Here is a 27,703-nt window from a genome sequence, read left to right as displayed (position 1 = left end):
ATACTGTGCATCATCCCCACATTCCTCTGTTCCTCCACACTGCCAAGAATCCTGCCTTTAACCCTGTATTCTGCATTCAAATTTGACCTTCCAAAATGAATCACTTCACATTTTTCCAAGTAGAATTCCATCTGCCACTTATCAGCCCAGTTCTGCATCCTGTCAATGTCCCATTGCAACCTACAACATTCCACACTATCCACCACTCCACAACCTTTGGTTCATCAGAAATCTTACTAACTCACTCTTCCACCTCCTCATCCAAGCCATTTATAAAACTCTCAAAGAGCAGAGGTTCCAGAACAGATCCCTGTGGAACACCACTGGTCACTGAGCTCCAGGATGAATACTTTCCACCTACTACCACTGTCTTCTATGGGCCAGCCAATTCTGTGTCCAGACAGCTAAATTTCCCTGTATCCCATGCCTCCTTACTTTCTGAATGAGCCTACCATGGGGAGCCTTCTCAAAGGATGTGCTAAAATCCATGTACGCTACATCCACTGCTCTACCTTCATCAATGTGTTTTGTCACATCGTCAAATGTGCACCTGCACCTCACAAAGCCATGCTGACTATCTCTAATCAAACTATGGATTTCCAAGCAATCACAAATCCTGTCTCTCAGAATCCTCTCTGATAATTTGGCCATCACAGAGGTAAGACTGACTGGTATGTAATTCCCAGGATTTTTCCTTTTTCATTATCTTGAACAAAGGAATATCGTTTGCCACCCTCCAATCATCTGGTACTACTCCCAGTGGACAGTGAGGATGCAGAGATCATCATCAAAGGCACAGCAATCTTTTTCTTCGCTTCCTGTAGTAATCTTGGGTATATCCCATCTGGCCCAGGGACTTACCTATCCTTTAGGTTTTTCAAAATTTTCAGCATGTCCTCCTTAACATCAACCTGTTTGAGCATATCAGCCTGTTTCATGCTGTCCTCACAAATGACAAGATCCCTCTTAGTGAATACTGAAGTAAGATATTCGTTAAGGACCTCCCCTACCACCTCCAGCACCAGGCACAAGTTCCCTTTGCTATCCCTGATTGGCGCTACCCTCACTCTGGTCATCCTGTTGTTCCTTACATAAGTGTGGAATGCCTTAGAATGTCTTCTGACCCTGTAGATGTTGAAGACCGTAATAAGACAAAAATACTGTCAATTGCCAAAAGCTTGATTCTGTAGAAAACCTAGAAGAATATAGAAAGTCAAGGAGTAAAATTCAAGTGAATAGAACACTACAAAAAAATAAGCAGGTAAAATTGAGGAAACCCCTAAGGTATTCATAAATACATTGAGCAAAAGGATAATTAAGGCATAAGTTGGGCGGCTGAAGACATTCTTTCTTAAATATGTAAACTCTCAACATCTTTTGTGCTGATTTAACCTTTTTAATTTTTTTTTTGTGTGAAAGCCCTTTCAGTATGCAGATTCCTTACTTTTGTTGAGGAAGACAAATTTCTTGACCTGGTTGGCTATTTTCAACACTTTCTGTTTTTTGTTTGGAGCAAATTTCAATTCCTTTGAACATTTTACGAAAGTTCAAAAATACATTTCAATTCTTCCTGGTTTTTGCTGAGGAAAAGCCTCCAGTATGGTGGGTACGTATTTGCAAAAGCTGAAGTTGTGGAATCAAAGTGCAGACTCTTACAAAAAAAAGCATATATTTGGCATTCCAAGTATGCCAAACTGGTATAGAGACTACTGAGAAATTGTTGTCATCAGCCTTTACTCGTTCATAACTTGTCATGTTATTAAGTTTTGACTTTTGGCATGTGAAAATTTTGAATGTTTCAGTTATCTGTACTAAATGCAAATAGGGCTGAAAATATGTTGCTGGAAAAGCACAGCAGGTCAGGCAGCATCCAAGGAGCAGGAGAATCGACATTTCGGGCATGAGCCCTTCTTCAGGAATGAGGAAAGTGTGCCAAGCAGGCTAAGATAAAAGGTTTGGGGGAGGGGCGTTGGAAATGTGATAGGTGGAAGGAGGTCAAGGTGAGGCTGATAGGCCAGAGTGGGGTGGGGCGGAGAGGTCAGGAAGAAGATTGCAGGTTAGGAAGGTGGTGCTGATTTTGAGGGTTGGGACTGAGACAAGGTGGGGGGAGGGGAAATGAGGAAACTGGAGAAATCGGAGTTCATCCCTTGTGGTTGGAGGGTTCCTAGGTGGAAGATGAGGTGCTCTTCCTGTAGCCGTAGTGTTGCTATGGTCTGGCAATGGAGGAGTCCAAGGACCTGCATGTCCTTGGTGGAGTGGGAGGGGGAGTTGAAGTGTTGAGCCACTGGGTGGTTGGGTTGGTTGGTTGGTCCAGGTGTCCCAGGGGTGTTCTCTGAAACGTTCCGCAAGTAGGCGGCCTGTCTCCCCAATATTGAGGAGGCCACATAGGGTGCAGTGGATGCAGTAAATGATGTGTATGGAGGTGCAGGTGAATTTTTGGCAGATATGGAAGATCCCTAGGGGCCAGAACCAGGACAGAACCCCACTGGTCTTCACCTACCACCCCACCAACCTCCATATACAGCGTATCATCCGTCGTCATTTCCGCCACCTTCAAACGCACCCCACCATATATTTCCCTCCCGTCCCCACATCAGCGTTCTGAAAAGACCACTCCCTCAGTGACTCCCTCGTCAGGTCCACCTCCCCCACCAACCCAACCTCTACTCCCGGCACCTTCCCCTGCAACCGCAAGAAATGCAAAACTTGCGTCCACACCCCCCCCCCCCCCCCCCCCCCCCCCTTACTTGCCACTAAGGCCCCAAGGGATCCTTCTTCCATGCACACTTTCCTCATTCCTGAAGAAGGGCTCCTGCCCAAAACATCGATTTCTCCTGCTCCTTGGATGCTGCCTGACCTGCTGCGCTTTTCCAGCAACACATTTTCAGCTCTGATCTCCAGCATCTGCAGTCCTCACTTTCTCCTAAATGCAAACAGGGTTGAGTTTTCAGGTTTACCATCTTCAAAGTGATTAAATCAGATTCTGACTGAGATACTGTATTGTGAAAACTTGTTTGGATTGTAATACAAAATGACTGATAAATGCTGATGTAAGACAGATTTAATTACATATTGCAAGTACTCAATCACATGTTCTTTTTCAAACATTTAATGCTATTCTTCAGTGAGAGGATGAGGCAAATTTTTGAGAAGAGGAGGGCAGGAATAGAGATCATGAGTAGTGGTAGAAAGAGATACACTGGCAAACCTTTTGACTTGCGCTCAGAGTGCATGCAAAAGATGAAATTTCAAAGGTGATAATACTGAATTGCATCCTTTAATAGTCTTATGGTATTGTGATATTATTACTTGGAATTTATTCACTCGCTCACTGGCTGGGCCTGTCTGTCTGTCATTGCCTTTGAGAAGGCAGTTGTGAACTGTTGACTTGAGCTACTACAATCCATTTTATCTAGGTATACCCACAATGCCATTAGGGAGGGCTTTCAAGGTTTTGACCTAAAGACATTGAAGGAAATTTGATGTATTTCCACCTCTGGATAGTTTGGAGAGGAACTTGCAGGAGGTGGTGTTCCCATGTTGCTGCTGCTCTTGTCCTTTGAGATGGGAGTATTGTGGGTTTGGAATTTCCTGTCTAAGGATCTTATGGTGAATCTTTGTCAAGCATGTTGTGTATGGTGCAGACTGCTACAGTGTCAATGGCAGTGGGAGTGAATGACACCATATCTGCAAACAGTCAAGTGGGCTACTTTTTCTTGGATGGTATCAAGCTTCACAAGCTGCACTGATGCAGGGAAGTGGGGAATATTGCATCACACTCCTGACTTGTGCCATATAGATGGTGGATAGGCTAGGGGAGTCAGAAGATGAATTACTTGCAGCAAGATTCTTAGCCGCTGACCAACAGATTTTATATGGCTAGTCCCTTTTCAGGTTTCTGATCAATGGTAAACCCAAGGATGTTGATAAGAGGGATTCTGTGACGGCAATGTAATTGAATCTCAGGGAGCAATGGTTAGTTTCTATCTTGATTGGAAGTGTCGCAAATGTCACTTGCCACTTTTCAGCCCAAACCTGGATATTGTCTAGGAGTTGTTGCATTTGAAAATGGACAGCTGCAGTTTTAAACTTCGATCCAGTCCACTTAAAATTAATGACCAGTGCACTTTAATTAAATTTTAATTAGTAAGAAGTCTAACTTTTTTTTTCTCTGTTTCAACAAATGAACCCTATTATTTTACTGTTCTCCACATAAGGACATACATGTTCTGAATAGAACTCCTGGACCCTTAAAATAACTGGCATGTTTTTAGAATAACTCACACTTACTAAAATTAAGTGGGCTATCCAAAGGAAGACAACATTCTCGAGCAGCTGCTTCTCCTTTGGGATTGTTATTAAGTTGTACAAACACAGAACTGAGAGTTTTGTGGGATTAGCTAACTTTATCTCAGAAGACAAGTTATCAGGGAAATACTCATCTTAGTTTGCATTTAAGTGTTAAAAGTTCTGAATCACTTTTAGGATGATCAGTTAGATTTTTACTGTAATTGATAGTTTCATGGTCACCATTGCTAGACTGGCTTTCTATTCCATATTTATTAATTGAATTTAAATTCTACTGGTTCCCATGCTGTGATTTGAACACTGTGACCCCAGAGTATTGGCCTTGGCCCTAGCCCTCATATTAATGGTTCAGTGATATTTGCATTAGGTCACCATCACCCTGGAGACAGATAAATTGGAGATATGAAGAGAAGTGAAAGCAGTCCAGAAACGTTGATCATTTTGATCTCTCAACATTTGATGACAATACATTATGTAAGCCTTGGATATATACTAGCTAACATTTTACAAATTCAATATGCAGATCTGATTTGTAATAGTGTACACTAAACTCTCTGGATTTCATTTGAATGTGATAGTGGATATGAGGTTTTTAAATTCTGCTTCAATTGTGAAAAACATTGTTTCAAACTTTGAAGACACCATAATGTACTGGTGTAATTTAATTTGTTTGGAGAAATTGGAAGGGATGAAACTTAAATATATTGCACTAGTTTTATTTTCTGTTTTCTTTTTGCAGTTACAAAGTAATCTACAATGTACTAATCATGCCAGTGAAATGTATTGATGAAGTATTTCTATGATGTGATAGGTTTTCACATAAGTAAAGTCAATTGGAAAATTTGCTATGTTAGCCATGAAGTTAAGTATTCATAAACTTCTGAAAAAAAAGTATTGGATTTATAATATGCCTTTTGTGACCTTACTTTGCCTCAAAGCACTTTACAGCCAATGAATTAGTTTTGAAATCTATTTCACTTGTCATTTGTATTGTGTGGAAACCTGAGACTTGATTCCAATCAAGTGAACTAAATCAAATTTTGAGGGGGAATTTTAAAAGTTTTCATTTTGCCAAATTAGTTTGAAGCACAAAGCCAGCATAACTGTTGGTGTAAATACTTCTATTGTGAAATTACTCGAATAGCATGTAACTGTTACGACAACTACTTCAAGCATCACTTTGTTTTGGAAAAGTTTGTCCCTTCCAGAAATTTTTGAGTTTGGTTTTGCAGAGCTTGCATTTTTATTTTCAAAGTGAGTAGTTTCCTTGTTACATTACAGAATGATAAATTAATACCATATGTTGGTCTAGAACAAAAAAGCTACTGTTTCTGGTTGAATGAGTTGCAGCTGGTGTCTGTTTTATAGGGGGGAAAAAAACTCAAGCATTAAGGACAATTTTGACAAATCTTGGAGATGAAATTTCAAAAATCACACTATCCAATACATATCCATTGTACCAAAAAGCAAATTTGGCACTCTCTCTTTAACTTGGCAAATCGTGTGCCATTCTCAAGTTTATATTTTTATATTGGTGTGCATGATTTTGATTAAACATTCTTGGGGAATGCTTGAGGTTTAAGCAGTGAATAAAATAAGTATCACAGCTCACTTTCCATGTCCCAAGTATTATAACCCTTGTTTATTCTGCCTATGTGAAGCTTCTGGTAATGGTTTTGCTATCAGAATTTTTGTTACCTTCACCGACTCCAGTTTAAGACTTTGGTTTTCACACACTGTGAAAATTTGTTCCAAAGAATTTTGCTCACTAAAATAAGGATTATTTGCTGAGGCAGTTTTGATTATCTTTGGGCATGCTTCCATTGTAATTTCTGCATGAAATATACTTGTTTTCTGCAAGATTTGCTATGCATTTCAAATCTACGAGCAAGAAAAAAGTTGACTGGAGCAGAAAACTTTCACTGGATTGATAACCTATAATCTGATGTATTGTGTTAATTTAGTTGTCAGAACAAGACAGCATCGTACAAGTCAACATTATTCCCCATTCTCAGAATAAAGCTGCAGTAATTAGATAATAATGAACACAGGTGCCAAAACCAATTACTGAGGTCAGAGTCTAAACTTTGTGGTCTCCCAATGAAAAGGGCATTAACATGCTCAAAACATCTGTAGTATTGTTGATTTGTCACAAACATCTGGTTTATGGTTAAGACTAGTCTTATGTTAATTCAGTAGGCAGAAGTGAGGACTGCAGATGCTGGAAACCAGATTTTAGATTAGAGTGGTGCTGGAAAAGCACAGCAGGTCAGGCAGCATCCGAGGAGCAGGAAAATCAACGTTTTGGGCAAAAGCCCTTCATCAGGAAAATTACGTTAATTCAGTGGCATTTTATACAGAATAAAGATTACTGTCTCAAGCAGTATGCAATATATGAAATACAGCCCTCATTCACCTGCTAGGCTCAACTCTTGACTGCTGTAAGCAATATGATGGGTTCCAAACCTTATTCCTGCATATTTATTGGAAACTGTAATATCAGTTGCTTTTTACAGACTGTGTTTCCAGCTGCAAACCTCAGGCTGCAATATTATTCAAGAATAGTCACAATTTGCATGTGGACTTTGTGTTTGACAGTAGGGGAAATAGAGCAAAGTTAAAAGTACACTGCTCATTTGGCAGAGACTGAGATTAATGCTGCACATGCTTTATCTCCCAAATTCTTGGTGTACCACAAGCTGCTTTCTTTTATTCACTTAGTGTGATCAGTCAAGTGGCAAACAAATCAATGTTGAGATCTTAACTATTTAGGGTGGGAAAGTTCAAAACTAGGGGGTATATTTTTAAGGTGAGAGGAGAAAGTTTTACAAAGGATATGAAGGCAGCCTTTTTTACACAGTGGTACATGTGTGGACTGAACAGCCAAGGGAAAAGGTGGATACAGGTATAGTTACAAAAGATATTTGGAAAGATGCATGAATAGGAAATGTTTGAAGGGATTTGGGCTAAATGGAGACAAGTGGGACTGGTTCAGTTTGGTGACATGGTTGGCATCGACCGAAAGGTCTGTTTCCATGCTGATTGACTATCTAACTCTACTATGACTTGGACGAGGGAATTGAATGTATGGTTGCTAAATTTGCTGATTTCTCAAACAGGGTAGGAAAATTTCTTATGAAGAGGCTCTAAGGAAGCTGCAAAAGGATATGGATAGCTTAAATGGGTGGGCAAAAGTTTGGCCGATGACAAGTTCACAATTACTTCAACTTCGGCAGCATAGAAAAGCAGTACACTATTTCAACAGAACGAGATTGCTGTAATCAAAGGCATAGAGTTTCTTTCTGCGAGTTGGTGATCTTCCAGGCATAGTTGAGGTTTGTCTCAGCGTGTGTCCAGCCCATACAGCACAGAGCTCTAAACTACGTAGCTGCTCAGGGGATGTTGTACCTGCTTTCTCTTCTCCCATAGAGCAAAAGGTAAAGGTGCCAGAGTCCTTCTGGACCATATAGCTGCTCTCCCATTAGAAACACAACTGGTAGTAGGTAATGAGATCTTGAACAAGGGGGGAGGTTGAGGAGAGTCCTTCATGATGATCTCAACCAGTGTGGAATTTGAACTCAATCTGTTGGTATTACTGTCTATTGCAGACCAGCCATCCTGCTAACTTGAATATAGGGGGTATAGTTAATAAGTTTGCAGGTGACACCAAAATTGGAGGTGTAGTGGACCTTGAAGGTTACCTCCGATTACTTCAGGATCTTGATCAGATGGGCCAATGGGCTGAGGAGTGGCAAATGGAGTTTAATTTAGATAAATGCGAGGTGTTGCATTTTGGAAAAGCAAATCTTAGCAGGACTTATACACGTAATGGTAAGGTCCTAGGGAGTGTTGCTGAACAAAGAGATCTTGGAGTATAGGTTCATAGTTCCTTGAAAGTAGAGTTGCAGGTAGATAGGATGATGAAAAGGCGTTTGATACGCTTTCCTTTATCAGTCAGAGTATTGAGTACAGGAATTGGGAGATCATGCTGCAGCTGTACAGGACGTTGGTTAGGCCATTTTTTTGGAATATTGCCAGCAATTCTGGTCTCCTTCCTAGTGGAAGGATGTTCTGAAACTTGAAAGGGTTCAGAAAGGATTAACAAGGATGTTGCCAGGTTTGGAGGATTTGAGCTATAGGGAGAGGTTTAATAAGCTGGGGCTCTTTTCCGTGGACCGTCAGAGGCTGAAAGATGACCTTATAGGGGTTTATAAAATCTTGGAAGAGCGTGGATAGGATGAATAGATAAAATCTTTTCCCTGGGGTGGGGGAGTCCAGAACTAGAAGGCATAGGTTTTGGGTGAGAGGGGAAAGATATAAAAGAGACCTAAGGGGCAATTTTTCACGCAGAGGGTGATGCGTGTATGGAATGAGTTGCCAAAGGAAATGGTGGAAGTTGGTACAATTGCAACATTTTAAAAGGTACCTGGATAGGTGTATGCATAGGAAGGATTTAGAGGGTCATGGGCCAGGTGCTGGCAAGTGGGACTAGATTAGGCTGGGATATCTGGTCAGCATGGACGAGTTGGCCGGAAGGATCGGTTTCTGTGCTGTACATCTCTATGACACTGACTTAGTCTTTTCCTGGAACTCCAATTCTCAACTGTGCAGCCTCTGACTTTTTAAAAGCTTATCAAATTTTTGTTCATTTGTAACTTGTGGGATCATGCTTCAGCAATCACTCCTTTTTAATCTGTTACCTCCTTCCCACTTCGACTTTTATTGACTTTGGGTATTTTCTACATCGTGTGATGATTTTACAATATGTCACTGCATCTGGAGAGCATGTAGAAAATAATGTCAGTTTTGCCAGATTGAAACCAAAACATTTACCATTTGTCTGAAAGGGAGTTTTTATTTAAAATTTTATTTCATGATATTTCTCTGTTTTCATCAACAGTTTGTTTTTTTTTAAAAAGAAGCTCATCATACTGCCTTTGTGCTGTGCAAGTAATTTTTTTTATTTTCCCTTTTCAGAATTCAATCCGCCACAACCTTTCATTGCACAGCAGATTTATCAGGGTGCAGAATGAAGGTACAGGCAAAAGTTCTTGGTGGATGATCAATCCAGACGGTGGAAAAGGTGGAAAGTCTCCACGAAGACGTGCTGTTTCTATGGACAATAGCAACAAATACGTAAAAAGCAGGGGAAGAGCAGCAAAGAAAAAGGCAGCTCTGCAAGCTGCACAAGAGGCTAATGCTGAAAGTCCATCGCAACACACAAAATGGCCTGGTAGCCCAACATCCCGAAGTAGTGATGAATTTGATGCATGGACAGACTTTCGTTCTCGTACAAACTCAAATGCTAGTACTTTGAGTGGGCGGCTTTCTCCTATAATAGCCAATCCTGAACTAGATCATGTGCAAGATGATGATGCTGCTCCATTGTCTCCCATGCTGTACTCCAGTCCATCCAGTGTTTCCCCCACTGCAAGTAAACCATGTTCCGTTGAGCTGCCTAGGTTGACTGACATGGCTGGAACCATGAACTTGAATGATGGATTGGCAGAACACCTGATGGATGATTTACTGGATAACATTAGCTTAACTCCTACTCAGCAGTCATCACCAGGAGGTCTTGTGCAAAGGAGCTCAAGTTTTACTTACGGCTCAAAGAGTTCTGCTTTGGGCTCTTCAAACGGTTTCAGTAATTCAATATTTGGGCCACCTGCTTTGAATGCTTTACGTCAGACTCCCATGCAAACCATTCAGGAAAATAAGCAAGCTACTTTTTCTTCCATTTCTCGTTTTGGCAGCCAAACTTTGCAAGATCTTCTTGCATCTGATTCTTTAAGTCACAGTGATGTCATGATGACTCAGACCGATCCTCTGATGTCACAGGCGAGTTCGGCAGTATCTTTACAAAATTCACATAGAAATCTGCTTCACAATGATCCAATGATGTCATCGTTCCCCACCCAATCTAATGCAGCAAATCATAATCCACTGCATCGCCAGTCTCCACCTCAGAGTTCTGCACTTAGTGGCGATAGTGCCTTGTCAAGCTCCATGAGTCATGTAGCTTTACCAACAGACTCTAACACAAATTCTAGTAAGCATCAGCTGCAGTCATCTGCCAATCAGTCTATGCAAATAGGATTGTCAGACACATTATCTGGCCCTCTGTCATATCCTGGTAGTATGATTCTTCCTGCTGTGGGTCAAGATAGGTTCCCTAGTGATCTGGACTTGGATATGTTTAATGGAAGTTTAGACTGTGATGTGGAATCCATCATTCGCAATGAACTCATGGATGCAGATGGGTTAGACTTTAACTTTGATTCACTTATATCTGCTCAGAATGTTGTGAATCTGAATGTGGGAACCTTCACTGGTGCTAAACAAACATCAACACAGAGTTGGGTTCCAGGTTGAAATCGCCTAATAATGGCGGAAGCAGGTCAGTAAGAGCATTGTTTCAGTATTGGGAAATCTACATTGTGTACATAATAACCTTGACCAGTTTAAAAGTAACAAATTTGTAAGAATGCTGTCTGTAAAGTTCTCGTGATCTTTAGTGTTGTGGATGCAGCTTAATTCTGGCGCTAAGTCAAGGGAAATGTAATATGTGCAAGTAGTAGTGATATCAGTAAATCGTGTAAGCAGTCAATTAAATTTAATGACTCCCACCAAAATGCGTTGAATCCCTTTAGTTTTACCTTAAGTGAGTGAAATGAATGCATGATTATATTCAGGTAAAAGCTAAAATAAAGATAACTTGATTTGTTTGAGAACAGTGGTGTATTCACCTTGGGAAAATTTGACATTCTGTGAATGAAAACTTTTTGATGCCAGTTTAGATCTTTTTCCAATCTTATAAAATTTATATGACAATTTAAAAACCCAAATATATCTCTTTTCAATAAGATTTGTATTATTTCAAGGAGTTTGCAGTGGAAATAATATTGACTCGACTTTCCATTCTTAGAATGTGTGGATTTTCTATTGATTTGACTGGTTGGGGTGTGGTGACGACAGAGAGAGATAGAGAAGGATGAAATCCTAAGCATTGCACCATCAAGAGGCTCATACAATCATTGACAGCTTCTGAATTTATAGGCTATCCTGTGCATGTGTGTGAACTCCAAAAATTGTTTAGTTTATGGAGTAATGACAATTGCCAACAATTTTGCCACCATTTTTATTATAAAGTCTATTATAATATATTATTATCAATTCCAGATTTGGATCTCTCTCTCTGGTTTCACCTCCCTCTCCCACTTAATTGTTAGCCATTGCAAACTATTTTGCTACGACTGTGTGCATATGCTATTAAGTTGTAGGGTTTGCAGCATTGTTTCTGTGGTCTAGAAACTATCTCTGGCTCAAAGATTATTGAATTACAGGACTTTGAGGAATTTGATTTGTTCTGTTAGTTGCATCAATAAATTGAATAACTTATGGAAGATGTGGCCTTTTGCAAATCTAGATACACCACATTTTTTATGATTTTCTTGATAATTCCTTAACAATTTGAAATTAAGCATTTTCCTTGCTGAATTTATGTTGGCTGCTGTTTATTTTTCCATGTCATGTAAGATAATCCTTGTTTGGTCTTAGTATTTTACATAAAATTGTATTTAAATTAAAAGATCTGTGTAATTACTTGTCTGTTCTGTCATTTTTTAAATGCAAAATGAAATGCTATCATGTTAGCTTTGTTAAGCTTTAAAATTTTGATCAGTCCCAGTGATATTCTCGGGTGATATTGAATAAAAGCCTGATATGTTCATTAAGTAGCAAAACAAAATTGATAGATTTGTAGATCTTTTGATTTGCTTATGTGCTCTAGGATATAGTGGCACAGCTGATCTTAATGGGAAAAATGCCTTTTGGCAGAATTGACCAATTTTCACGTGTTAAATGGTGTCCAGTATTCAAGCTATTCAATTTGCAAGTTACGAATTAAATTTCATTTACGTAACAGTTTAAGTTTCTGTATTCTAAATAATTATGTAGTGTCTTAACTTAACCTATCATCAAAGTTAGATACCAAAGGGCAAAGCATGTTTTCAAATGTCAAACTTTGCATCCTCTTTCCAATCATAGGAAGATGAATTGCTGTTTTTAATCTCCCGGGGAACTCAAAAGGTCCCACAGAAATGTAGAGAACTATTTCTTCCTATAAATGGCTCATGACATCTTTTATTTTGCATTGTGTATGTCATTGGAGACTCCACTCACTATCCATGTTTCAGCGTCAGTGTAAACAATACCATTTCAAACCGTGTGTATTTAATTTTTGGTGGAGCAGGAAATGTATTTATTTGCAGCCAAATGTTTATAACCATTTATACATGTTAATAATAAAATAGCAATATTTCAGTTTGTGTTGAAGCTGTGAAAGGTAATATGCAATGAATGGTTCAGTGTCTGCTTTTCCAATTTACATTTTTGTTTTATAATTAATTCATAATTTTTACCTGCTTATTGCCCTCATAAATCCCAACAGCATCTCTACTTCAGGTTTTATCAATAGTCCATTTTCTATAGTCATCTCCTAAATTACATTGCAATGTGCCTGTTGCCAACCCTAATCACTGAAAACAAGTTGTTGAACAGCTGTTATTTTCAAGCTGACTTTCCTAATTGTGATCCTTGTGTGCTTTCTCGCACGTTTTTTTAAAAATAAAAAATGTATTTTAGAACTGGACCTCTGACCTGCTCCAGTAGCCACAGTATTCATAAAGTTTGTCCAATTCTGTTTCTGGTCAATGGTTGCACCCAGGATGTTGGTAGTGATGTTGTCCAATGTTGCTCTGCAATCATAAGCAAATCTCCCACTTCTAACTGTTGATGAACTGTTGAGAACAAGCTGTTGATGAAGCAGCTGAAGATGGTTGAGCCAAGGACACTGCCTTGAGGATCTCCTGCAGTGATTGGGGAGGTAGTGGCATATTGATAATGCTACTTGACTAGCAATCCTGAGACTAATGTCCTTTGACAGATTCAAATCACACCATGAAATATGCTGAAATTTGAATTCAAATTTTTTTTTAAAAGTCTAATATTTAAAATAAAAAGCTTGCCTAATGTCAACCATCTAGCCACTGTCAATTGTTACACAAACCTATCTGGGTTCACTAATATTCTCTTAGAAATCTGTCATCCTTACGTGATCTGTCCTACATGTAATTGCAGGCCCACAGTGACTTGAATCTGAGGGTTTAGCCATGGGCAATAAATGCTAGCTTAGCCGGCAGTACCCACATCCCATCAATGAATAAGATACATAAAAAAGAATTATTGGCCTCCCAACAGCCAGAACCATCTTCCTTTTCCTATGCAAAACTTCATCCAATTTGAACTATTTCACCCTGACTCCTAGATGTCACTCTTACCTCACTAGAATTAATGTCTTTTTGTCCATATTGGCACAATGTTTAATGATGCCTGGAGCGGAGTTGCCTTCGTACCTAAATTGAACATTTGAAAGCACATTATTGACAAGCATACACTGATTGATACTAGTGTTGACAACCCTTTCCATCACTTTTAGTTTAGACTGAAGGTGCAATAAACGGCCAAATTGAATTTGTCTTTTTGTGTACAAGATGAATTTGTGAAGTTTTCCATATTGAAAGGTGCCAGTGTTTGTTCAAGAAGCTTGACTAAGGGTGCAGTTAGTTCTAGAGCACAAGTCTCTTGAGTAGGGTTCAGATTTTCAAGTCAGCCTTTAGCTTTGCAGGAAAGGTGTCTTCACCTGCTTTTTTTTTCACCTTGTGGAATAAATCCAGTTGACTGAACACTGTCATTTGTGAATCTGAGGACCTTAAAGGCTTTTTGCTTTTTCAAGTATCTTGATACTGTTAGCTTCTAATTGTCTTCTAATTAGCTTCTAATTTAAAATTGTCACCACATGTTTTCATTCTAGGATAGGCAAGCCAGTCCAGGAATTAAAAAGACATTTTTCTTTGTCTGCCAGTGATTCTGAAATATTTACAAATCCTCTTTTTGGAAGTTCTTGAGTCCCAGTTGGGAGGCATCAAGACTAGCATGCTTTAAATGCATAATAGTCTATTGCATTTCATCTGTAACTTGTCACTTCGGGGCAATTTAGTTCAGATTATCTGTGAGACTCACCAACTGGGAGATCTTCTAACCTATTAATTAGGTGCTGTTTTGCGCAGTGTGTTTTGCTGCACTTCAGACAATAAAAATTGTAGCAATTCCTAGTGAAGCAGGACTTTACCTGTACTTGATTCAATCTAGTCTACATATTCACTGTTCCAGTGTAGTCTTCTCAATATTAGGGAGACAAAATGTGGACTAGGTGACAGAATGTAGGTGTTCTGCAAAACCATCTGCTACAAATGACTTCAAGCTTCCAATTGCCTGCCACTTCAACACACTATCATGTTCCTATACCAGCTTTTCTGTCACAGGCCTGCTGTAGTCTTTCAGTAAGTCTCAGCGCAAGTTTGAAGAACAGCATCTCATTATCTGCTTAGGGACCCTGGAGCCTCTCAGACTCAACATTGAATTTTAATAATGTTAGAGCCTTTTTGTATCCTTCCTTGCTTTTGACCCAACCCCTACACCGTTGTTTTGTTATGGTTGCTTTCAGCACAGTTTACCCACTCTCTCCTAATCTCCACTTCCATTACTATTTGTTCAGTTTCTTGTCTGTCCTAGCCTACAAGCTATAATCCCCATATCTGCCGACCATATTGCGCTCGCGCTCTCAATTCCATTCCTACCTATCCATCCCACCCCAAAAACCTCATCTTCGGCATAAAGACCACTTCTGACTAATCAGCTCTGAAGAGTCAGCTGACTTTAAACATTAACTTTGCTTTCTGCCCACAGATACTACCAGACATGCTGAGTTTTGCCAGCAATTTCTGCTTTTATTTCCGATCTCTATCTACACTTCTTTGTTTTATTACAATTCCTGGTGGTGCTTAAACTGTCCAATGCTAATGCTCTTGATTTTGAAGCTGTTTACTTTTTTTTGTGATTTTTAGTTCTGAATAAAATGGATCCTTGATTTCACAAATAATACAACTGTTAATCGTGACCCATTCCTTTCTTTGTTTTGAATAAACGCCTTACGCTGTGACTCCATTAAGTCTTTACTCTGGCCTAGGAATAATAGTCTGTAGATATATTTCAAATGCAATGTCAACAATGACGGCATTTAGGTGTATTAGGCTCTGAGCTCCATCTCATCAGCTACATGACACAGTACAATTAGCATTCCTAACCATTGTTGCGCCTTCAAGATCATATGGTGTATCAATTATCCGGTGAATCAAATCCCCTCTCTTTCAGTTCGTATTTGTCAAAATAACTGCCAGAGCTCTTCCATGCTCAGAAACTACATTAAGCACTGGTCAATTTATGAAAGGTTGTAAACTAGTTAATTGTTTCGCTCATGTAAAGTAAACCACCAAATCTTTCCTGTATTCAATAAGTCCTCAGTAAATCAGAATGTGAACCTAAATCTGTTGTTACTTGGCCTTTAATAGGGATTGCAGCACTTGAGCTCAAGACATTTTAAATATGTTAGAAGGATACTCATTTTTCTATTCATGTTTTCCTTTCTCCCACTTTGGTGAAGATGCCAAAATGGCACCATAATACCAGATGTGGTATTTATCCTTGTCCTATCGCCAACATTTAATTTGGCTTAATGACAATGTGGTTTCTGCTATTTTTAAGTCTCTGCATTGTCATTTATTAAGCAAATAATGGCAGATGACCTTCATTACCATCCTGGAGTTAAGCTTATAAGATTTGATTGGTAGCTTGTTTGCTCCTTCAGCTCTTCTAAGAGTGCAACTGCTTATCTGAAAAATGTTTTGGCTGCAGATACATGCATTTACTGTAAACCTGGTGGTTTTTTATTTTGCTGTAAATGTTCAACTTCAAACTAGTTTAATTTGTAAATGTTGTGATAAAAATATGAGATTTGCATTGAGTGCACAGGCATCTTTTTTTCCCTCTAGTTAATACATTTCATTAGAAGTGGTAAGCCTTGGTTAGCTTTGGTTGAGGGGCTCCTAGATAGTAGCTATTTTTGATCAAAAGACATAGCAGCAGAAATTAAGCCAGTCAGCCCATCAGGTCTGCTCTGTCATTCAATCGTGGCTGATACTTTTGAGTCGAAAAGTGTGGTGCTGGTAACGCACAACTGTTAGGCAGCATCCAAGGAGCAGGAGCGTTGATGTTTCAAGCATGAACTCTTCGAGCTTGAAGAGCTCATGCTCGAAATGTCGACTCTCCTACATCTCGGATGCTGCCTGACGGCTGTGCTTTTCTAGCACCACACTTTTCAACTTTGACCTCCAGCATTTGTAGTCATCACTTTCTCTTCCCTAATAAGTTTCTCAACCCATTCTCCAACTTTCTTCCCATAACACCTGATCCTCTTTACAACCAAGAACCTACCTATCTGAGTCTTAAGTATACTCAAGGGCCTGGCCTCCACAGCCTGCCTTGAATTCCATAGATGCACCATTCTCTGGCTGAAGAAATTTCTTCTTATCTCCATTCTAAAAATCCTTCCCTTTACTCTAAGGCTGTGCCCTCTGGTCCTAGTCTCTCTCCTACCAGTGGAAATATCTTCCCAACATCCACTCTGTCCAGGCCTTTCAGTATTCTATAAGTTTCAATTAGATTCTCCCTTCATCTCTCTAAACTCCATTGAGTATAAACCCAGAACCCTTAAACATTCCTCATATGTTAAGCTCTTCATTCCTGGGACCATTCTCGTGAACCTCCTCTGAACCTGGTCCAGGGCCAGTACATGCTTCCTGAAATATGGGGCCCAGAACTGTGCGCAATAATTCAAATGTGGCCAGACCAGAGCTTTGTAGAGCCTCAGATGTACATCCCTGCTTTTCAATTCAAGTACTCTCAAAATAAACATCTCAAAACAAATTGAATTTGCCTTCCTATCTACTGACTCAACCTGCAAGTTTTCCTTGAGAGAATTCTGGACTAGAACTCCCAAGTCTCTCTGCACTTCAGACTTATGAATTTTCTACCCATTTAGAAAATAGTTCATGTTTCTATTCTTCTTACCCAAGTCCATGGCCTCACACTTTTCCATGTTGTATTCCATCTGTCACTTATATTCCCACTCTCCTAACCTGTCCAAATCCTTCTACAGCCTCCCTGCATCCTCAATACTACCTGTCCCTCTACCTATCTTTATATTGTGTACAAGCTTAGAGTACCCTCAGTTCCTTCATCTAGATCATTAATGTATAAAATGAAAAGTTATGGTCCCAAACTGAGCCTTGCGGAACACCACTAGTCACTGGCTGCCATCCTGAGAAGGACTCTTTTAACCCAGCTTTCTGCCAGACAACCAATATTCTATCCATGCTTGTACCTGACCTCTAACGCCATGGGCCTTTTATCTTTCTTAGCTGCCTCCTATGCAGCACCTTATAGAAAGCCTTCTGGAAGTTTAGATAGTTAACATCCATTGGCTCTCCTTGGTCCAACCTGCTTGTTACTTCCTCCAAGAATTCTGGTGGATTTGTCAGGCATGACCTCCCCTTGGTGAAACCATGCTTACTTGCCCTAATTTACCATATCCTTCCATGTTGGGGAAATCCTCCTTCACAATGGAGTCCAACATCTTACCCATGATCAAGGTTAGTTTAATCGGTCTGTAACCTTCTGTCTTTTGCCTTGCTCCCTTTTTAAACAGGGGTGTCACGTTAACAATTTTCCAGTCCTCTGGGACCCTCCCTGACTCTAGCGATTCCTGAAAGATCACCACTAACATCTCCACATCTCTTCAGCTATCTTCTTTAGAACGTTGGGGTGTAGTCCATCTGGTCCAGATGATTTATCCACCTTCAGGCCATTCAGTTTTTCTCGCACCTTCTTGGTGATGGCCACCATACTCCGCTCTGCCCCCTGACACTCTCGAATGTTTGGGATATTACCTGTGTCTTCCACTGCAAAGACTGATGCTCAATAATTACTCAGCTCTTCAGTGATTTCCTGGTTCCCCAATACTGTCTGTCCAGCATCATTTTCCAGCAGTCCAGTGTCCACTTTTGTCTCTCTTTTGCCTTTTATATATCTGAAGACACTCTTACAGTCTTCCTTTAGTTTTACTGGCTAGCTTGCTGTCATATTTAATCTTCTCACTCCTAATTTTTTTTTGGTTACCTTCTGTTGGTGTTCAAGCTTCCCAATTCTCTGGTTTCCCACTACCCTTTGCTTTCTCTTTTGCTTTTATGCTATCCCTGACTTCTCTCGTCAGCCATGGTTGCATCATCTTCACTGTACCATGCTTTTTTTTCCCCTAGGGATGAATATTTGCTGTGCCTCCTGAATTGCTCCCAGAAACTCCTGTCATTGCTGTTCTACTGTCTTTCCTGCTAGGCTCCCCTCCCAGTCAATCTGCCCAGCTCCTCTAGTTGCCTGTATTAAGCTGTAACACTGCTCCCGCTGATTCTATCTTCTCCCTCTCAAATTGCAGAATAAATTCAAACATGTTATGATCACTGCCTTCTCAGGGTTCCTTCACCTTAAGGTTTTATGGTTTTCAAAATGGTGTTGAACAAGGTATATTGAAACATAGAAAACAATATCAGGAGAAGGTCATTTGGCCATTCGTTATGACCTGGCTGATTATCCAATTCCCATATGAAATCTTACACTGTTTTGGCATTGACTATCTTCTGTGGTAAGGAATTCGACAGGCTCCTCAACCTCTGGGTGAAGAAACTTATCCTCGTGCTTAGATTGCGGGGCCTGGTTTATACTTGCCCATCATTGAGGACATCCATTTTGCAGCTACACTCTCATCCTGTTAAACTTTATAGATTGAAATGCTCCCACCACCGACATTATTCTGAACACCAGTGAATATAATTCTTAGCGATTCAACCTGTCCTCTTACATCAGTCCTGTCATTCCAGGAATCAGGCTCATAAACCTTTGCTGTATGCCATTTACAGCAAGAATATCCTTCCAGTGATAAGAAGACCAAAAACTGCACATAAGGTTGCAGGTGTGGTCTCACCAAGGTCCCAAATAATTGCAGCAAGCAGCCCTGCTCCTACCAGAATCCTTTTGCTATGAAGACCAATGTGTAATTTGCCTTCTTGACCACCAGCTGCACCCACATGCTTACCTTTAGTGACTGGTGTGTGAGGAAGTTAGGTCTTGTTGTAAATTCCTGTCTTTTCATGTATAGCCATTCAGATAATATCTGCCTTCTGGTTTGTTACCAAAGTGAATAACTTCATCTTTATCATACTACATCCACAATGCATTTTGCCCTATCGACTTGTTAATTTGCAGTGAAGCATATCTGTTGAATCCTCCGAATTCACCCTCCAACCCAGTTATATGTTAGCTGCAAATTTGGAGATATTACATCTAGTTCCTTCATCCAAATCATTTAATAAATGTTGTGAGTAGCTCAGGTCCTAGCACTGATCCCTGCAGTACCCCATTAGTCATAGAATGGTAGAGATCTACTATTCAGAAAAAAATTCCTTTGGCCCTTGTCCACACCAGTCAAAAACAACCACAAAACTATTCCAATCCCAATTCGAGTCACTGCCTGTCACTGGGGGAAGAAAAGACTTGTTTATTCCTACACTTTGTCTCCTGTTTGCCATTAAATGTCCTGTCCATCTCAATATACTATCCCAATCTCATGTGTTTTAATTTTACATGCTTGTCTTTCATGTGGGAACTTATTATAGAATCCTCATGGTGTTGAAATGGGCCATTTGGCCCAACAAGTCCATTCCAACCCTCTGAAGAGCAACCCACCCAGACCCATTCCCCTATGCTATTACCCTCTACATTTACCTTGAGTAATGCACTTAACCCACACATCCCTGAATACTATGGAAAGTTTAGCATGTCCAATTCACCTAACCTGCAATTTGTTGTATTGTGGGAGGAAACCCATGTAGTCATGAGGCGAATGTGCAAACTCCACGCATACAGTTGCCCGAGGCTGGAATCGAACCTGGCTCCCTGGCACTGAGGCAGTAGTGCTAACCACTGAGCCACTGTGCAGCCCTATTTGTTGAAAGCCTTTTGAAATTCCCAAATTAAACTTTTTCAACTGGGTCCCTCTCATCAACTTCACATGTCACATTTTCAAAATTCCAATAGATTTTCATAAATCTATGCTGACTCTGTCCAGTATGCCGCTGGTTTCCAAATGCTCTGAATTAAATGTTTCATAATGGATTCTAGGGGTTTCCCTACTACTGATTTCCAGCTGGTCCATAATTCCCAGTTTCCTTTCTGCCTCATTTTTTAAATAGAGCGATTTACATTGGAGAACAGCTGATCTGTTGAAACTGTGACAGCGTTTATTGAATCTTGGAAGGTGCCCACTAATCCATCCACTATTTCCAGGCCACTTCCTTAAGTACTTTAGGATGTAGATCATCAGGCCCTCAGGATTTATCTGCCTTCAATCCCATCAATTTCCCCAACACCATTTTCTTACCAATAGGGACATTAAAGCCCTGGAGATAGTGCAAAGGAGATTTACTGGAATGAGAAATTTTAGAACAAAGGAAAAGTTCGAGAAACTAGGATTATTCTCCTTGGAGCAGAGAAGATTGAGAGTTGACCTGATTTGAGATGTTCAAAATTATGACCTATTTTGACAGAGTAAGAAGGATATTCTGTTTCCACTAATTGGTATGTCAGTAACTAGGTGTCACAGTTTCATAATTGTCGGTAAGAGAGCTAGGAACGAGATGAGAAATTTCTTCATTTGATTGTTAGGATTTGGAATGTGCTGCCTGGAAGAGTGGCAGAGATGGATTCCATAGGAGGTTTCAAAAGAGCTGGATAAATAATTGAAAGTAATTGCTTTCGAGGGCTGGAGAAAGGGACTAGCTGGATAGCTCTTTCAGAAGTTGGTATAGACATGGTGTGCTATATGGCCTCCTGTACTGTTAAAATTTTATGATTCTAATAGTGATTCCCTTCAGTTCCTCCATTTCACTAAAACCCTGTGTTTCCAAATATTTTTGGTATGTTACTTATGTACGTCTTGTGAATGAAGAACCAAAAAAACTTAAACTGCTTCCACTCCTCAGGTGTTTTTTAAATGCCTCTTAATTGGATCTAATACTATCTCTAATTTCTCTTGTAAGTCATGGTTTGGCCACCTTTCCTGTTCAACGTTTGCACCAGAGAGGAATGAATAATTGTTGCAGTTCACCCATGCAGTCTTTGAATGCTTGCCATTGTCTTTTCACAGTCATTTCTTTAAGTAACATTCCCCAATCTATCATTGCTGACTTGTACCTCCATAGCATCCTAATTTTCTCGCTTCCAATTCAGGCTCAGAATCAACTACTTCACTTTCCATCTTGACAAGGAATTTTTTTATGCTTGCTCATCCCCAATTGACTTTGCACAACTACATTGCCAATTCTTCCTTTTCCATTACATAATACTCCATATAGGATAACGTATTCTCTAGTTCGTTTCTCAATGTATTTGCCGAGAAAACCATACCGTGTTCACTCCAGGAATACCTCCTTCGCAGTATCCTTACGAATTTGATTTGTCTAATTAGGCAAATCTAGAATACCCTGTGATTACACATGTTCCTTTATTGCATACCTGACTAATTTCCTAATTTGGAGGTATTGGTGTTGGACTGGGTTGTACAAAGTTAAAAATCATAACCTATTGTTGTATTGTCCAACAGGTTTATTTGGAAGCACTAGCTTTTAGAGCGCTGTTCCTTTATCAGATGGTTGTCACAACCACCTGATGAAGGAGCAGCGCTCCAAAAGCTAGTGCTTCCAAATAAACATGTTGGATGATAACCTGGTGTTGTGTGATTTTTAACTTTGACTAATTTCCTGCTTAATTCCATTCCTAACATAATTCCTACAATTTGGGGATCTAAGTACCACACTTTTTTTGCCCCTTGTGGTTAATCAGCTCTACCCATACAATTTTGCATCTGAGCTAACATCCTTCTTCAATATTGTGTTAATTTCCTCTTTAAACAGCAATACAACTCCTCCACCTTTTCCTTTTTTGTCTGTCCATCATAAATGCTGAATAATCCTAGATATTATGTTTACCATCCCTGGTCACCCTGCAACCATGTCTCAGTAATCATAACTATATCAAACCTGTTTTCATCTATTTGTGTGCTTAATTCATCCTCCTTATTGCAAATGCTCTGTGCAGTAAAGTACAAAGCCTTAAGATTTAACTTTTTAACATTTATTGAGTCATAGAGTCATAGAGATGTACAGCACAGAAACAGGCCCTTCGGTCTGACTCGTCCATGCCGATCAGATATCCCAACCCAATCTAGTCCCACCTGCCAGCACCCGGCCTATATCCCTCCAAACCTTTCCTATTCATATACCCATCCAGATGCAATTTTAAATGTTGCAATTGTACTAACCTACACCACTTCCTCTGGCATACTTGTCCCATCATATTCTTTTACTGCGTCCCTATTTGATCCTCATTCTTGATTTTATTTGTCAATAACGTTTCTTATTCCTTTTACTGTCTTCTGTTCTCATCTTTGATTTCCCTTTCCTCTTACTCATCTCATGGGTTCCCACCCTCCTCCTATTTTAGTTTGAAGCTCCCCAATCACTTATTCTCCAAGGACACCAATCCCAGTCTCACCTCCCTGAGAAACAATCCCAATGTCCCTGGAATCTGAAACTGCCTCCCTTGTACCATCTCGTCAGCTACCATCTGATATATGCTGCTATTTTTACTTCTGCATAACATTTGACACTGGTATTAATTCTGTGATCACTTCACTACCTTTTGAGACTACTTTTCAACTTGTATATTCTGCTTTTTGGACCTTATCTCTTTCTTTATCTATGTTGGTTGTACCATTGTGTCCCTGATCCCCCCCCCCCAACATTTGTGTAGCCCCTTGAAACATTGTTGACCCTAGCACCAAGGAGATAACATGCCACCCTGGAGTCTTGTTTGTGGCCACAGAGAAACCTTTCTATTCACTTCACAATTGAATCCTCTTTCTCAATGTTTCATTCCAACAATTTTTATCCCTGCCCTGGGCAATGGCTGATGCTGTTTCACCTGATTAGATCATTCCCCTCACAGACCTAATGGTCATTTGGGGGTCAATCATCAAATAGTTAAATAGGGATTAGATATTGTAATCCATGTAATAGTACTGTACAGATTTTTTTAAATAATGGTGTAGTTAGCACTTTGCCAAATTTTCCCAAATATATTTACTGGCACATGTTTGTGCATTCAATCAATTATTAAGCATATTTCCTTTTGTATGCTACCTTATTTATCTGACTAAGAATACTCATACAGAACTAACCTGAAATAATTGTTTTAAAATAGTGGTTATTTAAAGTTTGTTTTCTAAAGTCAGTATATTATCATGATATTGAAGATCTCATTCACCCCAGTAAAGCAGCATCTGTGTCTCAAAAGTACCTTATTATCTAATGGATGTTGAGTGCCTATGAAAGGTGCTGTATAAATACAAAATTTTTAATGTTTTTTGAAGTTCTTTTATATAAGAGCCTGTACTATTGGAATGTATCTCATTTTTATGACATCTGGCACTTTTACTTGCATATTTGTAAAGTAATCAAGGTGGGTGGTGAGCTCCCTCACTAACCTTCATGGGACAGCCAAAATCCTAAGACTTGTGTTTCTTTCAGACTTCGGTTTTGACCGTCTTCAAATTCAATTTCTCAAACCAGGTGTTGTATAAATATGTAAATGCATTTCAACATATATTTCATTGTCTTTGAACACTGGGTAAGAAAGAGCTTGTGTTATAGTCCTTTCGCCTCAGAATGTCAAAACCACTTTACTTTAGTAGTAAAACATTATCTATTTGCTGTTGTCATCCAGAAAATACGGCAGCCAGTTAACAGTAAGGTACCATAAGCAGTAATGAGATGATGACTATGTCTATTTGTATGTTTAGTGAGCGATATATATTAAGTAGAAGGCCAGAGAGAACTCCCGCACACTTCTAATAGTACTATGAGATTTTTTGCATAAGTCTCACAGAATAAATGTGGCTTTGTTTTAATAGATCATCAAAAGATATCTCTTGATATCCTTTAGAATTCCCAAAGTACTATACTGAACTGTCAGCCTATATTTGGATCCTCAAGTCTCTGGATTAATGGAAGAAAGTTACTAAAGCCAAATGTCTCCACACAGGCTATGCACAGCTTGGTGATTTTTAAGTTACTAGGCAGAAAATTAAAGGGGTTATATGTTAAAATCACCTGTACATTGCAAACAAAGGTTACATTACTTACAGCTTAAAGTATTGTGAAAATTAAACCATGAATTTGTTTTTATAGTTGAGTTTCTGTATGTTTTATATTTTGACAGCACAATCTAAATTAGCTGTCTTCAAAATGAATAACACCAGTTTCCTCATTCAAAAGAGTTTTGGATGTTTGTAATGACTTGTCTGAAATATTCTAGTCATTCCAACATTAAATTGCATATTGTCTTAAGGAAATTCCTGCTGAATTGTCTAAAGGTGCATATGATCTTTTTTGGAGAAGTTGGAGAGTAAGAAATATGTTTTTGAGCTTTTATTGTCTGTCTTTTTCTCCCTTTTTCTCTAGGTTAGTGAACTGAAGACTTTTGCCAAATCTGCTGTCAAGATAGTATGAATTTGGTTATAGTAAATTTATTCGACAGCCGTAAATCTGACATTTCATCTGCAAAGGGGATAGTTCATGGAACTGCATATCAATACAAAAGTTGTAAACCAGAAGAATGCAAACTCAAGTTAAAATGAATCCTGAACTGTCTGAAAATGAAATTGTTGTAAAGTTTCCCCGGTGTCCCATGATCTTTAACCCTGTAAAAATTGTTGATTTGATACGGGTAGGTGCATATTTTAAGTTTTAGTATTCCTGTCTGAGATCAGCATCTGCCCACAGCCTCCATTGTATAGCTATCATTGAAGTATTGGTGGAATGGGACTGATGAACAGTGTCATCAAAGGTATGAATATTGATGAAGAAATGAACACACATTTACTGAATAAAACAAGACAAATTGGCATCATCAGAATGCCAGAAGATTTATTATACAGATGAAGGTTTCCATCCTTGTTAATCTGCTAATCTGCAGTTGATTAACAGGTATTTTTAAGTAATTTGAAACTGCATGACCTTAATAATAGAAGTTGAAGTGTGACTTTGAACTTTACAATTTATGACCCTACATTGTTTGGTCTTTTATAATAGTGTCAAGAAGCCCAGTTTAGTGGTAGTGGGTAGGGAAGAGATGATTTTTAAAAAAAGCATTAATATTTCAACATGGCATCTAACTGGGAATAATACTGCTTGTAAATCTTTTGCTTAATTTTACAAAGCAATCTTTTGAACAAATCTTTATCTTGAGAGAGTTAAGTAGTTGGAAGAGGAACGACTTTCATATGTTTACAAATTATCTTATTTTAGAGAGAACAGCCAAAGTTTTCTCTCTGAAGTAATCTTTGCATGAATTGAAATCTAAAATGTATTCACAAGATTGGAAAATTTGACCTATATACGCATCCATCATTGTAGAGAACTTTCTAAGAAGTGCATCTTTTTAATGCAATTTTTAAAATTTTCTTTCTTACCCATTGAGTACAGATTTATCTGTTCTAAGGACAAATCATATCAGCAGATAACAAACTGCCTCCCTTCTGAACAGAGCCCACCTTGGTCAACTGTAATGTATTTTTTTCTGTAGATACATTTACATTTCAGTTGATTTGCATACTGCATTTCTGTATGGTATTTGTACATTTATTGGAAGTTTTGTGTAATCTTGATCATGTTTTTGAAGAGTTTCTATATAAATACAGACCAGCTCAGATTACATCAACTTATGCATATTTCTTCAAACTTGTGTAAGATTTTCTCTATACAAAAGGGTGATGCACATTTATATTTTATGGGCAGAGACAAATCATTATTATGCATGACTATTCAGTAGGTAAATTAGTTTGTCTCAGTTCATTGCATGAAATTCCAGGTTGTCACGCTCATTGATGTTAGTGCCCCTGGAGAGCTAGCAGTGAAACAAAATGTGATTGAATATTGTTGTATAACTTGGCCGTCTCGTATAAATGGATACTAGTCCTTTCATCATGCAATTTACTATTCTATTTGTAGAATGATAGCATATCAATTATGATCACTGAATTATTTTTGTCAAATGTAAATGAGTTTAAGATGGTATATTCATTCTAGCTGTTTCTGTTCAGCATTTTCACTAAATTTGTAATATTTAAGTAACTTCTAAATCAGTATTTGGAGAGTTTGGCACAAGTCAGTTTTCTTGAATTTGCATGGTAGAATAGCAATTAACCTGCTTATGTTCTTGATATGCTATGTTTGGGTCTTACTAAAATTGAATCAGTCACTTAGTGTTAGTTCTCATCCAGGCTGTAAAAGTTTGGCAAATCTCAGGCTGGCATCTCAGGATGTGGAGAGAAGGTTCTGCAGGGATCTACAGCAAATGCACATTCGCACAACTTCATGATGCAAGTATATTCGTGGAAGTGACAGACCAGTTGACAGGTGTAAAATAAAAATACTTACACTGCAAACACTTACAAAACTAAACTAATTTTAAACTTACTTCATACTAATCTGACCTTTTAAAACTCATGTATCCTGTTTACTGCTCTGTGCAAGATTAAATTTTGTCGCCAAATTACTGCCTTAGCTCACTCTAACATGGCTCACATCATCAATCACTTGCCTCTTGGTTAAATATATTTGGTTTGATGAAGCTGCCATAGTTCAAGATTCTGAAACAGGCCATGCATTATTTTATTTTTATGTCCACCCTTCGGTTAATTCAGCCTATGTATGTTATTCAGATTTTGCTATGTTTAGCATTGGTTAAAACTGAGTTGTGAATGCCCTACATCTTGTTTTTACAATGCATACTTTGAGTTGCAAGAAGTCTGTAAAACCACTATATTGAGAAAAGGTATACTGTGTAATGGTACAGATGAATATACTATCTTCTCTTATTTCTTCACGCCCCCACCTCAAACTCAAATGTTAGTTTTAACAGGAAAAGGATGGTTCTTTTGAACTGTGGGTTTTTAATTGCATAAATTATTGGTATGTATTGCCCTGTGTATTTCATTAATCTGTGCTCTTAAAAAAAGAGTACGCATGTAAAATAAAGCTTGATAACATATTGAATTGAATTTAGTCCCTAATAGCATTCATTTTCATATTCAAATTTAGTTCATAGATTATTCTAAATGGTCGACCGTAAGAATTATTGCACAACGCATTATCATTTTACCTTGCCACCTGTTCAACTGGAGCTATTGATCGATGTTTCATTTCCCTACCAACTCTATTCTTTGGCTGTCTTTTAGATGTTTAATTCAGTTTATTTTAAATGACAG

At 38.8% G+C, this 27,703-nt stretch overlaps 1 protein-coding gene across 1 annotated transcript in view; it reads left to right on the top strand.

The window, feature by feature from the left end:
- The window catches only part of foxo3b (forkhead box O3b), a 67,581-nt gene extending 40,103 nt beyond the window's left edge, over positions 1–27,478 (top strand). The window contains exons 2-3 of the mRNA XM_072552365.1: positions 9,286–10,708; positions 24,897–27,478. Coding sequence (XP_072408466.1) covers positions 9,286–10,683 — 1,398 coding nt within the window. The 3' untranslated portion in view covers positions 10,684–10,708; positions 24,897–27,478. The remainder of the gene's footprint in view (positions 1–9,285; positions 10,709–24,896) is intronic.
- Positions 27,479–27,703: the final 225 nt, after the last annotated feature.

The sequence above is a fragment of the Chiloscyllium punctatum genome, chromosome 3 (genome assembly GCF_047496795.1).
Source record: "Chiloscyllium punctatum isolate Juve2018m chromosome 3, sChiPun1.3, whole genome shotgun sequence".
Lineage (NCBI taxonomy): Eukaryota > Metazoa > Chordata > Chondrichthyes > Orectolobiformes > Hemiscylliidae > Chiloscyllium > Chiloscyllium punctatum.
The sequence above is the reverse complement of the archived record's forward strand: the minus strand, read 5'-3'. Positions and strand labels throughout refer to the sequence as shown.